The 13,704-nt window shown below is 37.2% G+C and overlaps 1 protein-coding gene across 1 annotated transcript in view; it reads right to left on the bottom strand.

Moving 5' to 3' along the window:
• The window catches only part of XRN1 (5'-3' exoribonuclease 1), a 177,551-nt gene that overhangs the window by 37,746 nt on the left and 126,101 nt on the right, over positions 1-13,704 (bottom strand). Inside the window, 1 exon segment of the mRNA XM_057498318.1 lies at positions 502-709. Within this exon segment, the coding sequence (XP_057354301.1) occupies positions 502-709 (208 nt within the window).

Here is a 13,704-nt window from a genome sequence, read left to right as displayed (position 1 = left end):
AATTAAAAAATATGCTTAAGATTGGGGACATGGGATTACATAAGTATCTAACAAAAAATTTTGTCTTCAGAAAGATGAAATAAAGGAAATCACTCATGAGTCACACAGAGTGGGAACTTGAAAACTGCTTTTGATTAACATAATATAGTTTTTTCCCTTTCCCTTTCAAATTTATGTCATTTCAGAGCAAACAGAATTGGACATTTGAGTTATATAGGAAAAGAATTTAAAGGTCAGACTGAAAAGTAAATATGTAAAGAGAAAGCAAATATTCTCAAGCTCGTTATTTAAATGAATGTATTTTCTTCTTTATGATAACTGTAATTTTATAACAAAGGTATAATGCTATCAATAGCATTCTTTATTAGCTAATTATCTTAAAACAAATCTGAAATTGACTTCAACCAAAACTTTAAGAATCAAAGTCAAATTAAATTTCCACTTACAAAATGCCTGTGATTTGCGAAAGGAGAGGAAAGAATTAAAGACTAAGAGCCTTACTTGAGTAGGAACAAAAAGTGATTGAGGGGAATGATTCAGGCCTCCCAAATGCCCAGGAGAAACTGATGCATTTGAGCTATAGTGATTCACAGTTGGTTGTGGTTTCACAATAGCTGTCAACTTCTGATTTTCAGTTTCAGAGCGACTCCCATAAGAAAGGTTCACCAAGGCACTTGTTGGCAATCGATAACCTCTACCAGGTGAGCACCTAAAAGAAAAAGGTTGTATCAGGGTCAGAGGAGAATACTACTATATATGCTAGGGAGCAAAAGAATCAAATAACTTTTGGGTGGAGAGTCTGTAGTCTGATTTAATAGACATTATTTTTCTATGAAATCATATAAAGATCTCTTATAAGATGATACATTTCTGATAAGTTTCCTTACAGATTATTCAGTGCTACCAAGTGGGGAAAAAACACTGTTCTAGAGGTATAGTTATGTGCATAGGGGTGTGTATGTGTATGTTAGTTTGCCCTCATAAGGCTTCCTACACAACGGCTGAAAATAATTAAAATTTTATGAATCGTGTCCAATGTGTTTAAAAAGCTATGTGTTGTACAGTCTGGTTTTTGAAAGACCACGAACTACCCAAGTATGGAGCTATTTATTCTCAGTGTGGTTCTACCTATGCAACAAGGTAAATGCAAGCTTGGATCACATTTGTCTCATGATCAATTTTTGTGATTTCCTTCCTTACTGGCATTGATAAAAATGTTGGATATTATAATAAGCCTTCTCTTGTCAAAAGTTTTCAACACTATTATATCACCTACTTTTCTCTCTCTGAGAATATAATTTTTATTTATTTTTATTTTTTTGGTATCATCAATATACACTTACATGAACAACATTGTGGTTACTAGATTCCCCCCATTATCAAGTCGCGGCCACATACCCCATTACAGTCACTGTCCATCAGCATAGTAAGATGCTATAGAATAACTACTTGTCTTCTCTGTGCTATACTGCCTTCCCCATGCGTCCCCCCCACATTATGTGTGCTAATCATAATGCCCCTTTTCCCCCTTATCCCTCCCTTCCTACCCATCCTCCCCAGCCCCTTTTCCTTTGGTAACTATTAGTCCATTCTTGGGCTCTGTGAGTCTGCTGCTGTTTTGTTCCTTCAGTTTTTGCTTTGTCCTTATACTCCAAAGATGAGTGAAATCATATGGTACTTGTCTTTCTCTGCCTGGCTTCTTTCACTGAGCATAATACCCTCTAGCTCCATCCATGTTGTTGCAAATGGTAAGATTTGTTTTCTTCTTATGACTGAATAATATTCCACTGTGTATATGTACCATATCTTCTTTATCCATTCATCTACTGATGGACACTTAGGTTGCTTCCATTTCTTGGCTATTGTAAATAGTGCAGCGATAAACACAGGGTTGCATATGTCTTCTAAAACTGGGCTGCTGCATTCTTAGGGTAAATTCCTAGGAGTGGAATTCCTGGGTCAAATGGTATTTCTATTTTTAGTTTTTTGAGGAACTTCCATACTGCTTTCCACAATGTTTTAACTAATTTACATTCCCACCAGCAGTGTAGGAGGGTTCCCCTTTCTCCACATCCTTGCCAACATTTGTTTTCTTCTTTTACTGATGGACACTTAGGTTGCTTCTGTTTCTTGGCTATTGTAAATAGTGCAGCTCCAACATTGATGGAGCTAGAGGGTATTATGCTCAGTAAAATAAGCCAGTGCAGGGTGGGGACTTGATAATGGGGGGAATCTAGTAACCGCAAAGTCGTTCATGTAAGTACATATTAATGACACCAAAAAAAATAAAAACAAAACAATTTGTTGTTGTTTGTCTTTTCGATGGTGGCCATCCTAACTGGTGTGAGGTGATATCTCATTATGGTTTTAATTTGCATTTCTCTGATGATTAGCGATGTGGAGCATCTTTTAGTGTGCCTGCTGGCCTTAATTTCTTTGGAGAAGTGTCTGTTCAGCTCCTCTGACCATTTTTTAATTGGATTATTTGATTTATGTTTGTTGAGGTGCATGAGCTCTTTATATATTTTGGATGTCAACACCTTATTGGATATGTCATTTATGAATATATTCTCCCATACTGTGGGATGCTTTTTTCTTCTATTAATGGTGTCCTTTGCTATACAGAAGCTTTTTAGTTTGATATAGTTCCACTTGTTCATTTTTGCTTTTTTTTCCCTTGCCTGTGGAGATTATGTTCATGAAGAAGTTGCTCATGTTTATATTCAAGAGAGTTTTACCTGTTTTTTCTTCCGGGTTTTATGGTTTCATGACTTACATTCAGGTCTTTGATCGATTTAGGGTTTACTTTTGTCTATGGAGTTAGACAGTAACCCAGTTTCATTCTCTTACATGTAGCTGTCCAGTTTTGCCAACATCAGCTGTTGAAGAGGCTGTCATTTCCCCATTGTACATCCATGGCTCCTTTATCATATATTAATTGACCATATATGCTTGGGTTAATATTTGGACTCTCTATTCTGTTCCATTGGTCTGTGGGTCTGTTCTTGTGCCAGTACCAAATAGTCTTGATTACTGTGGCTTTGTGGTAGAACTTGAAGTTGGGAAGCAAGATCCCCCTGCTTTATTCTTTCTTCTCAGGACTGCTTTGGCTATTCAGGGTCTTTTGTGGTTCCATATGAAATTTAGAACTATTTGTTCTAGTTTGTTGAAGAATGCCTTTGGTATTTTGATAGGGATTGCATTGAACCTGTAGATTGCTTTAGGAAGGATGGCCATTTTGACAATATTAATTCTTCCTACCCAAGAGCATGGGATGAATTTCCATTTATTAGTGTCCTCTTTAATTTCTCTTAGGTGTGTCTTGTAGTTTTCAGAGTATAGGTCTTTCACTTCCTTGGTCAGGTTTATTCTTAGGCATTTTATTCTTTTTGTTGCAATTGTGAATGTAATTGTTTTCCTGGTATTTCTTTCTGCCAGTTCATTTGTTAGTGTATAGGAATGCAACGAATTTCTGTGTGTTAATTTGTATCCTGCAACTTTGCTGAATTCAGATATTAGTTCTAGTAGTTTTGGAGTGGATTCTTTAGGGTTTTTTATGTACAATGTCATGTCATCTGCAACCAGTGACAGTCTGACTTCTTCCTTACCAATCTGGATGTCTTATATTTCTTTGTGTTGTCTGATTGCTGTGGCTAGGATTTCTAGTACTATGTTGAATAAAAGCAGGGAGAGTGGGCATCCCTGTCTTATTTTTGATCTTAGAGGAAAAGCTTTCATCTTCTCACTGTTAAGTATGATGTTGGCTGTGGGTTTGTCATATATGGCCTTTATTATGTTGAGGTACTTGCCTTCTATACATATTTTGTTGAGTGTTTTTATCATAAATGGATTTTGAATTTTGTCGAATGCTGTTTCCGCATCTATGGAGATGATCATGTGGTTTTTGTCCTTTTTTTTTTTTGGGTGGAGAATATAATCATTTTATATTACAAGATCATGGAAAGTTTAGAATTCTTTTATGAGAAATCTTTGTAAGATTTCTATAATATATTTTCATGATAATGTATTTGAAGATTCTGATTATAGAAATGAATGTATTGTAGGCAGGTAATACTTTTACACAGCTCTCTATCAGTCAATAAATCTACTACCTTTACCTAGGAGGGAAAAAAGGACACTAATGAAAAGGTTGATCATCTTAAAAATCTATTTTCAAAGTTCCTAGGCTACAGTTATTGGTAACCAAACATTTTCAAGAAAACTAAAATCAGATATGGATTCCACTCTGTTGCTGCATTTGAGGAGTCCAGACAGTAAAGTGTTTTGTTAACAGGAATATTTATGTTATAAATTAATAATAGCATTCTGAAGGTGATAATGGCATAAAGACTGAAAACTGTTATTTTTATGCAGAGGCAAAAAGAGAAATTTAATAATTTTAATTACCCACTAATCAAAATAGAGGAGAAAAGAAATTAAGCTAAATTCAGTTGATTTTTTCAGCCAGTTTTAAGTTGGTAGAAAGGAAATATAGAAAGGATTTCATTTAATCTTCACAGTAACTTAGTGAAGTACAGATCTTCACTAAAGATGATGAAATTGAGGGCCAGACACTTAATTAACATACCCAAAGTAACACAAAATATAGGTATAAGCATTCACACTTTCTAATATCCTATTATTAGAATGGTGTCTCATTCTGTTATGATCATTTTTCCCACAACTTTAAATTTTCTATTAGTACTCCCCCAAAATATCCTTCAATAAGTCTTAACTTTGTTTAAATTAAGAATAAACAATATGAGAGGTGGAAAAAAGATGGTGGCCTAAGAAGTGAGGCAGAAACCTCCTCCCAAAACCACATATAACATGAAAATACAGCAAATACAACTAATCGGAAAGAGCAATCTGAAGACTGAGAAAGACTGCCTACATTTGAGGAAACCATCGCACAAAAGGGTAAAGTGCAATCTGGGGGGACCCAAGCCCTTCCTCAACCACAGCTCACAGGAGGAAGGAAGAGAAACAGAGCAGGGACGGAGTAGAAGCCCAGGACTGCTAAACACCCAGTCCTGAATATATGCTCCAGGAGCACGAATCCACAATATATGATGCTCTGGAGATTAGTTGGTTTGGAAGGCAGACACACGCGGAATACTCGGAGAGATTGAGATACCAGCCACTTGTAGAGAATAGGTAGCCACAACGGGCCTTTCTGGGGCAAAAGTAAGGTGGGTACTTTGAAAGACTTCTGACAATGAGAGGGGTGCTGAAGGGGCAAGGATTACACAGAACTTCCTGCTCAAGAGAAAGGACAGGTGAATAAAATCATCCCATCACACTCAGACCAGCAGATTGGCACTCCATTCCCCTGGCTGGCAATGCAGTGCAGAGGTCCCCCACTGCAATAGGCAGCCTGCCATTCCTTCCACCTGAACAGCATGGGTTTGCAAACATGCGGCCCCTGCCTTTGTGCCAGGCCAACTGGAGAGTGGCCCTGCCTACAGTAATTATAAGGACCTAACTCGGGGCACCTTCACCTGCTCTTGGCCCATTGGCTGTGGCATTGGAGGCAGGCACTGCAGCAGGGAAGAAGGAAAGAGCTCTTTAGTCCTGGCAGGCATGGGTGCTGATCATTTGCAACCCCCACCATGACTCCAGATACTGGGCAGCTCCAGACAGTAGGGCTTCTGGGCACTACAGGGAGCTGCCTACACAAAGTTATTATTCCATAGTAACATTAGTAATATGAAATGGCAAAAGAATCCTGTACAAACCACAATTCCTCAAACACTAGAAAGAGGGCTCAGTGAAACTGAAATCTTCAATCTTCTTGATAAAGACTTTAAAATAAAAACCATAAACATGTTCACAGAGCTAAAGAAAAATATTTGAAATTTCAGGGAGGACATCAAGAAAGATAGAAACTTTGAAAAAATACAGTATCTGCATTGAAACATACAATTGAGGGATTTAAAAGCAGATTAGATAAAGTAGGGGAGATGGTAAATGAAACAGAAATTAGAGAACAGGAATACAAAGAAGCTGAGGTACACAGAGAAAAAAGGATCTCTAGGAAAGAAGGAATAATCAGAACTGAGTGACCAATTCAAATGAAACAATATTCATATTACAGACATACCAGAAGAGAGAGAAAAAAGGATAGAAAGTCTCTATGAGAAAATGCTCAAAATGTCCACAATCTGGGGAAGGAGATAGTCTCTCAGACAATGGAAGTACACATATCTCCCAACATAAGGGACCCAAGGAAGACAACCAAGACATATAATTAAAATGGCAAAAATCAAGGACAAGGAGAGAGTATTAAAAGCAGCCAAAGAGAGCAAAAAGATCACATACAAAGGAAAACCCATCAGGCTGTCATCAGACTTCTCAGCAGAAACCGTACAGGCCAGAAGTGGGTGGCATGACATATTTAATGCAATGAAACAAAATAGCCTCGAACCAGGAATACTCTACCTACCTGCAAGATTATCATTTAGATTTGAATGAGGGATTAAACAATATCCAGCTAAGCAAAAGTTGAGAGAATTTAAGTCCCACAAACCATCTCTACAGCATATTTTGGAGGGACTGCTATAGATGCAAGTGTTCCTAAGGCTAAATAGCTGTCACCAGAGAAAATAAGACCACAGTAAAGGAAGTAGACCAATTAATTACTAAGCAAATGCAAAATTAAATGAACTACCCACAAAGTCAGTCAAGGGATACACACAAAGAGTACAGAATATGACACGTAACATATAAAGAGTGGAGGGGGAAGAAAAAAAAGAACCTTTAGATTGTGTTTGAAATAGCGTACTAAGTGACTTAAGTTAGACTTTAGATAGTAAAGAAGCTGCCCTTGAACTTTGGTAGCCACAAGTCTAAATCCCGCAATGCCAATAAGCACATATCTATCAATAATAATCCTAAATATAAATGAACTGAATGCACCATTCAAAAGACTCAGAGTTATAGAATGGATATAAAAACCAGACCCATGAATATACTGCCTACAACAGACTCACATCAAAATCAAAGACACACACAGACTAAAAGTGAAGGGATGGAAAGATATTTCATGCAAATAATAGGGAGAAAAAAGCAGGAGTTGTAGTAGTTGTATCAGGAAAAATAGACTTCAAAACAAAAAAAGTAACAAGAAACAGAGAAGGACATTACATAATGATAAAGGGGTCAGTAGAACAAGAAGATATAACCATTATAAATATCTATGGACCCAAAATAGGAACACCTACATATGTGAAACAAATACTACAGAATTAAAGGGGGAAATAGAATGCAATGCATTCATTTTAGGAGACTTCAACACTCCACTTACTCCAAAGGACAGATTAACCAGACAGAAATTAAGGAGACAGAGGCACTGAACAACACATTAGAACAGATGCAACTAATAGACATCCACAGAACACTCTACCAAAAGCAGGAGGATACACGTTCTTCTCAAGAGCACGTGGAACATTTTCCAGAACAGATCACATATTAGGCCACAAAAATAGCCTCAGTAAATTCAGAAGGATTGAAATTGTGTCAAACAGCATCTAAGACCACAAAGGAATGAAACTAGAAATAAATTATGCGAAGAAAACAAAAAAATCCACAAACATATGGAGGCTTAAGAACATGCTCCTAAATGATCAATGGATTATCGACCAAATAAAAACAAGTCAAGAAATACACGGAGACAAATGAAAACAATAACTCAAAACTGCAAAGCTCTGTGGAATGCAGTAAAAGCCATTCGAAAAGGGAAGTGTACTGCAAAACAGGCTTATCTCAAGAAAGAACAACAATATCAGATGAACAGTCTAAACTCACACTTAATGAAACTAGAAAAAGAAGAACAATGAGGCCCAAAGTCAGTAGGAGGAGGGACATAATAAAGATCAGAGCAGAAATAAATAAAATTGAGAAGAATAAAACAATAGAAACAATCAATGAAACCAAGAGCTGGTTCTTTGAAAAAGTAAACAAAACAGATAAACCCCTAGCCAGACTTATCTAGAAAAAAAGAAAGTCTAATCACATAACCAGAATCTGAAATGAGAAAGGAAACATCACTACGGACACCACAGAAATACAAAGAATTATGAGAGAATACTATGACAAATTATATGATGACAAATTGAATAATCTAGAAGAAATGGAAAACTTTCTAGAAAAATACAATCTTCCAAGAGGGACCCAGAAAGAAACAGAAAATCTCAACAGACCAATTACCAGCAATGAAACTGAATCAGTAATCAAAAACTACCCAAGAACAAAACCCCAGGACAAGATGGTTTCACTGCTGAATTTTATCAGGCATTTAGAGAAGACTTAATAACCATCCTCCTTAAAGTTTTCCAAAAAGTAGAAGAGGAGGGAATACTTCCAAAATCATTCTATGAGGCCAGCATTACTCTAATCCCCAAACCAGGCAAAGACACGAGAAAAGAAAAAAAAATAAAATTACACACCAATATCCCTAATGAACATAGATGCAAATATACTCAACAAAATATTAGCAAACTGAATTCAAAAATACATAAAGATCATCCATCACGATCAAGTGGGATTTACCCCAGGGATGCAAGGGTGGTACAGCATTCAAAAATACATCAACATCATCCATTACATCAACAAAAAGGAAAAAAAACATGATCATCTCAATAGATGCTGAAAAAGCATTTAAAAAATTCAACATCCATTCATGATGAAAACTGTCAACAAAAAGGACATAGAGAGCAAGCACCTTAACATACTAAAGGCCATATATGACAAATGCACAGCCAACATCATACATAACAGAGAAAAACTGAAAGCTTTTCCTCTAAGATCGAGAACAAGATGAGGATGTTCACTCTCCCCACTTCTATTCAACATAGTACTGGAGGTCCCAGCAACAGCAATCAGAGAACACAATGAATAAAAGGCATCCAGATTGGTAAGAAAGAAGTGAAACTGTCACTATTTTCAGATGATATGATATTGTAAATAAAAAACCCTAAAAAAACCCACTCCAAAACTACTAGAATAACTGAATTCAGTAAAGTTGCAGGATATAAAATTAATACACAGAAATCTGTTGCTCTCCTAGACACTAATGATGAACCAGCAGAAAGAGAAATTAGGAACACCATTCCATTTACAATTGCATCTAAAAGAATAAAATACCTAGGAATAAACCTAACCAAGGAGGTGAAAGACATATACTCTGAAAACTACAAGACACTCGAGAGAAATTAAGACACCAATAAATAGAAATACATCGCATACTCATGGATTGGAAGAATTAATATTGAAAAATGGCCATCCTGCCTAAAGCAACCTACAGACATAATGCAATCCCCATCAAAATACCAACAGCATTCTTCAATGAACTAGAACAAATAGTTCTAAAATTCATATTGAACTACAAAAGACCCCGAATAGCCACTGCAATCCTGAGAAGAAAGAATAAAGCTGGGGGAATTATGCTCCTCAACTTCAAGCTCTACTATAAAGCCACAGTAGTGAAGACAATTTGGTACTGGCAAAAGAACAGACGCATAGATTAATGGAACAGAATAGATAGACCAGACATAAACATGGCAAATATGGTTACTTAATATAAAATAAAGGACTTATGGATATGCAATGGTGAAATGACAGCATTTCAATAACTGGTGTTGGTAAAACTGGAGAGCTACATGTAAGACAATGAAACTGCATTACTGTCAAACTGCATAAAGAATAGTAAACACAAAATAGATCAAAGACCTCAATGTAAGTTACGAAACCATAAAAATATTGGAAGAAAACAGAGGCAAAATCTCTTGAATATAAACATGATCAACTTTTTCCTGAACAGAACTTGTTGGGCAAGGGAAACAAAAGCAAAAATGAACAAATGGGACTACATTAAACTAAAAAGCTTCTGTACAGCAAAGGACACCATCAGCAGAACAGAAAGGCATTCTACAGTATTGGAGAATATATTCATAAACAACACATCTAATAAGGGGTTAAGAGTCAAAATATATAAAGAACTCAAACAACTGAACACGCACAAAGCAAATAACCCGTTTAAAAAATGGGCAGAGGAAGGAAAACAAAAGCAAAAATGAACAAGTGGGACTATATCAAGCTGAAAAGCTTCTGTACAGCAAAGGACCCCATCCATAGAACAAAAAGGTACCCTACAGTATGGGAGAATATTTTCGTAAATGACAGATCCGATAAAGGCTTGACATCCAAAATATATAAAGAGCTCACACTCCTCAACAAACAAAAAGCAAATAATCCAATTAAAAAATGGGCAGAGGAGCTGAACAGACAGTTCTCCAAAGAAGAAATTCAGATGGCCAACAGACACATGAAAAGATGCTCCACATTGCTAGTTATCAGAGAAATGCAAATTAAAACCACAATGAGATATTACCTCACACAAGTAAGTATCGCCACCATCCAAAAGACAAACAACAACAAATGTTGGCGAGGTTGCGGAGAAAGGGGAACCCTCCTACACTGCTGGTGGGAATGTAAATTAGTCCAACCATTGTGGAAAGTAATATAGAGGTTCCTCAAAATGCTCAAAATAGACTTACCATTTGACCCAGGCATTCCACTTCTAGGAATTTACCCTAAGGATGCAGCACTCCAGTTTGAAAAAGACAGATGCACCCCTATGTTTATCACAGCACTGTTTACACTAGCCAAGAAATGGAAGCAACCTAAGTGTCCATCAGTAGATGAATGGATAAAGAAGATGTGGTACATATACACAATGGAATTTTATTCAGCCATAAGAAGAAAACAAATCCTACCATTTGCAACAATATGGATGGAGCTAGAGGGTATTATGCTCAGTGAAATAAGCCAGGTGGAGAAAGACAAATACCAAATGATTTCACTCATCTGTGGAGTATAAGAACAAAAGAAAAACTGAAGAAACAAAACAGCAGCAGAATCATAGACCCCAGGAATGGACTAACAGTTACCAAAGGGAAAGAGACTGGGGAGAATGGGAGGGTAGGGAGGGATAAGAGCAGGGAAGAAGAAAGGGGCTGTTATGATTAGCATGTATAATGTGGGGGGTGGGGGAAAGGGGAGGGCTTTGCAACACAGAGAAGACAAGTAGTGATTCTACAACATCTTACTATGCTGATGGACAATGACTGTAATGGGGTTTGTGGGGGGGACTTGGGGTAGGGGAGTGCCTAGTAAACATAATGTTCTTCAGAAAAATAAAAAAAAATGGGCAGAGGATCTGAAAAGACAATTCTCCATTGAAGAAATTCAGATGGCCAACAGGCTCATGAAAAGATGATCCACATCGCTAATCATAACGGAAATCAAAACCACAGTGAGATATTGCCTCACACCAGTTAGGATGACCAACATCCAAAAGACAGACAACAACAAATGCTGGTGAGGATATGGAGAATGGGGAACCATCCTACACTGCCGGTGGGAATGTAAATTAGTTCAACCATTGTGGAAAGCAGTACAGATCGTCCTCAAAAAACTGAAAATAGAAATACCACTTGACCCAGGAATTCCACTCCTAAGAATTTACCCAAAGAAAAAAAGATTCTAGTTTCAAAAAGACATACGCACCCCCGTTTATAACAGCACTATTTACCACAGTGAAGATATGGAAGGAACCTAAGTGTCCATCAGTGGGCGAATGCATAAAGAAGATGTGGTACATATATACAAATGGAATATTATTCAGCCGTTAGAGTAAACAAATCCTATCATTTGCAACAACATGGTTGGAGCTAGAGGGTATTATGCTCAGTGAAATAAGCCAGGCAGAGAAAGACAAGTACCAAATGATTTCAGTCATTTGTGGAGTACAGCAACAAAGAAAACTGAAGGAATGAAACTGTAGCAGACTCACAGACTCCAACAAGGGACTAGCCATTACTAAAGGGAAAGGGCTGGGGAGGCGGGGAGAAGGGGAGTGGGGTATTATGAATAGCACACATAATGTAGTGGGGACATGGGGAAGGCAGTATAACACAGATGACAAGTAGTGACTCTGTAGCATCTTACTATGCTGATGGACAGTGACTGTAATGGTATATGTGGTGGAGACTTGATAATAGGGGGGAATGTAGTAACCACAATGTTGCTCATGTGAAACCTTCATAAGATTGTATATCAATAATACCTTAATAAAAAAGAAATAAGCAAACAAACAATCCAATAATTTCCTTTTAAACCTCCTAACTTCTAGGTATTTTTTTTCCTCTTCATGGTCAAACTTCTCAAGGGTCAGCTCAATTTTCCATGTTCTTTATTATGCCTGCCATTCGCTCAGAACACCACAATTTGGCGCGAGCACCCAAAACTCCATTAAAATGCAAATCCAATCATGTCACATCTCTGATTTTGATGGCATTAGTCTGCTTTAAGGATGAGGACCAAGATACAAGCATCTTTAACATGTCCTGAAAGTTGGCTTACAAGTTCCTGCATAGTGTGGTATTTGCTTCTCTCTCTCTTATTCAAATCTTACATAGTTGCAGAAGTTCAGATACACTTACACTCTTTTTTGGTTTTTGAAATAGTGATATGTCCATTGCTGCATATTCCAGACCATTTTTCACCCACTCTTCTTCTCCTTTCCTCCCAGTTAACTATTATTCATTTGTCAAGTCCTATGTTAAATAGTAAGCCTTTCTGGAGACATCAGGAATTATCATACTCATAGAAACCTGAACTTCTCCATAGCACCATTGGACATATTTTATTTTATTTTTTTGATTTTTAAAAATTTTGATAACATTGATGTACAATTACATAAGCAACGTTATGGATACTAGACTCTGCATATTATCACGTCTCGACCACATACGGCATTACAGTCACTGTCCATCAGTGTAGTAAGATGCTTTAAAATCACTACTTCTCTGTGTTACACTGACTTCCCTGTGTCCCCTACCCTTACATTTTGTGTGCTAATCGTGATGCCCCTTTTACCCCTTTCTCTCCCTTCCCACCCATCCTCCCCAGTCCCTTTCCCTTTGGTAACTGTTAGTCCTTTTTTGGATTCTGTGAGTTTGCTGCTGTTTTGATCCTTCAGTGTTTTCTGGTTCTGATATTCTACAGATGAGTGAAATCACATGTTACTTGTCTTTCTCCGTGTGGCTTATTTCAATAAGCATAATACCGTCTAGCTCCATTTATGCTGTTGTAAATGGTAGGATTTGTTTTCTTCTTATGGCTGAATAATATTCCATTGTGGATATGTACCACATCTTCTTTATCCATTTATCCATTCATCTACTGATGGACACTTCCATTTCTTGGCTAGTGTAAATAGGTTGCTTCCATTTCTTGGCTAGTGTAAATAGTGCGATAAACATAGTGGTGCATCTGTCTTTTTCAAACTGGGCTGCTATATTCTTATGGTAAATTCCTAGAAGTGGAATTCCTGGGTCAAATGGTAAGTCTATTTTGAGATTTTTGAGGAACCTCCATATTCCTTTCCACAATGGTTGAACTAATTTACATTCCCACCAGCAGTGTAGGAGGGTTCCCCTTTCTCCGCAACCTTGCCAACATTTGTTGTTGTTTGTCTTTTGGATGGTGGTCATACTTACTGGTGTGAGGTGATATCTCATTGTGGTTTTAATTTGCATTTCTCTGATGACAAGCGATGTGGAGCATCTTTTCATGTGTCTGTTGGCCATCTGAATTTCTTCTTTGGAGAACTGTCTGTTCAGCTCCTCTGACCATTTTTTA

The sequence above is a fragment of the Manis pentadactyla genome, chromosome 1 (genome assembly GCF_030020395.1).
Source record: "Manis pentadactyla isolate mManPen7 chromosome 1, mManPen7.hap1, whole genome shotgun sequence".
NCBI lineage: Eukaryota > Metazoa > Chordata > Mammalia > Pholidota > Manidae > Manis > Manis pentadactyla.
Note: the sequence above shows the minus strand (reverse complement) of the source record. Positions and strands in the feature narration are given on the sequence as shown.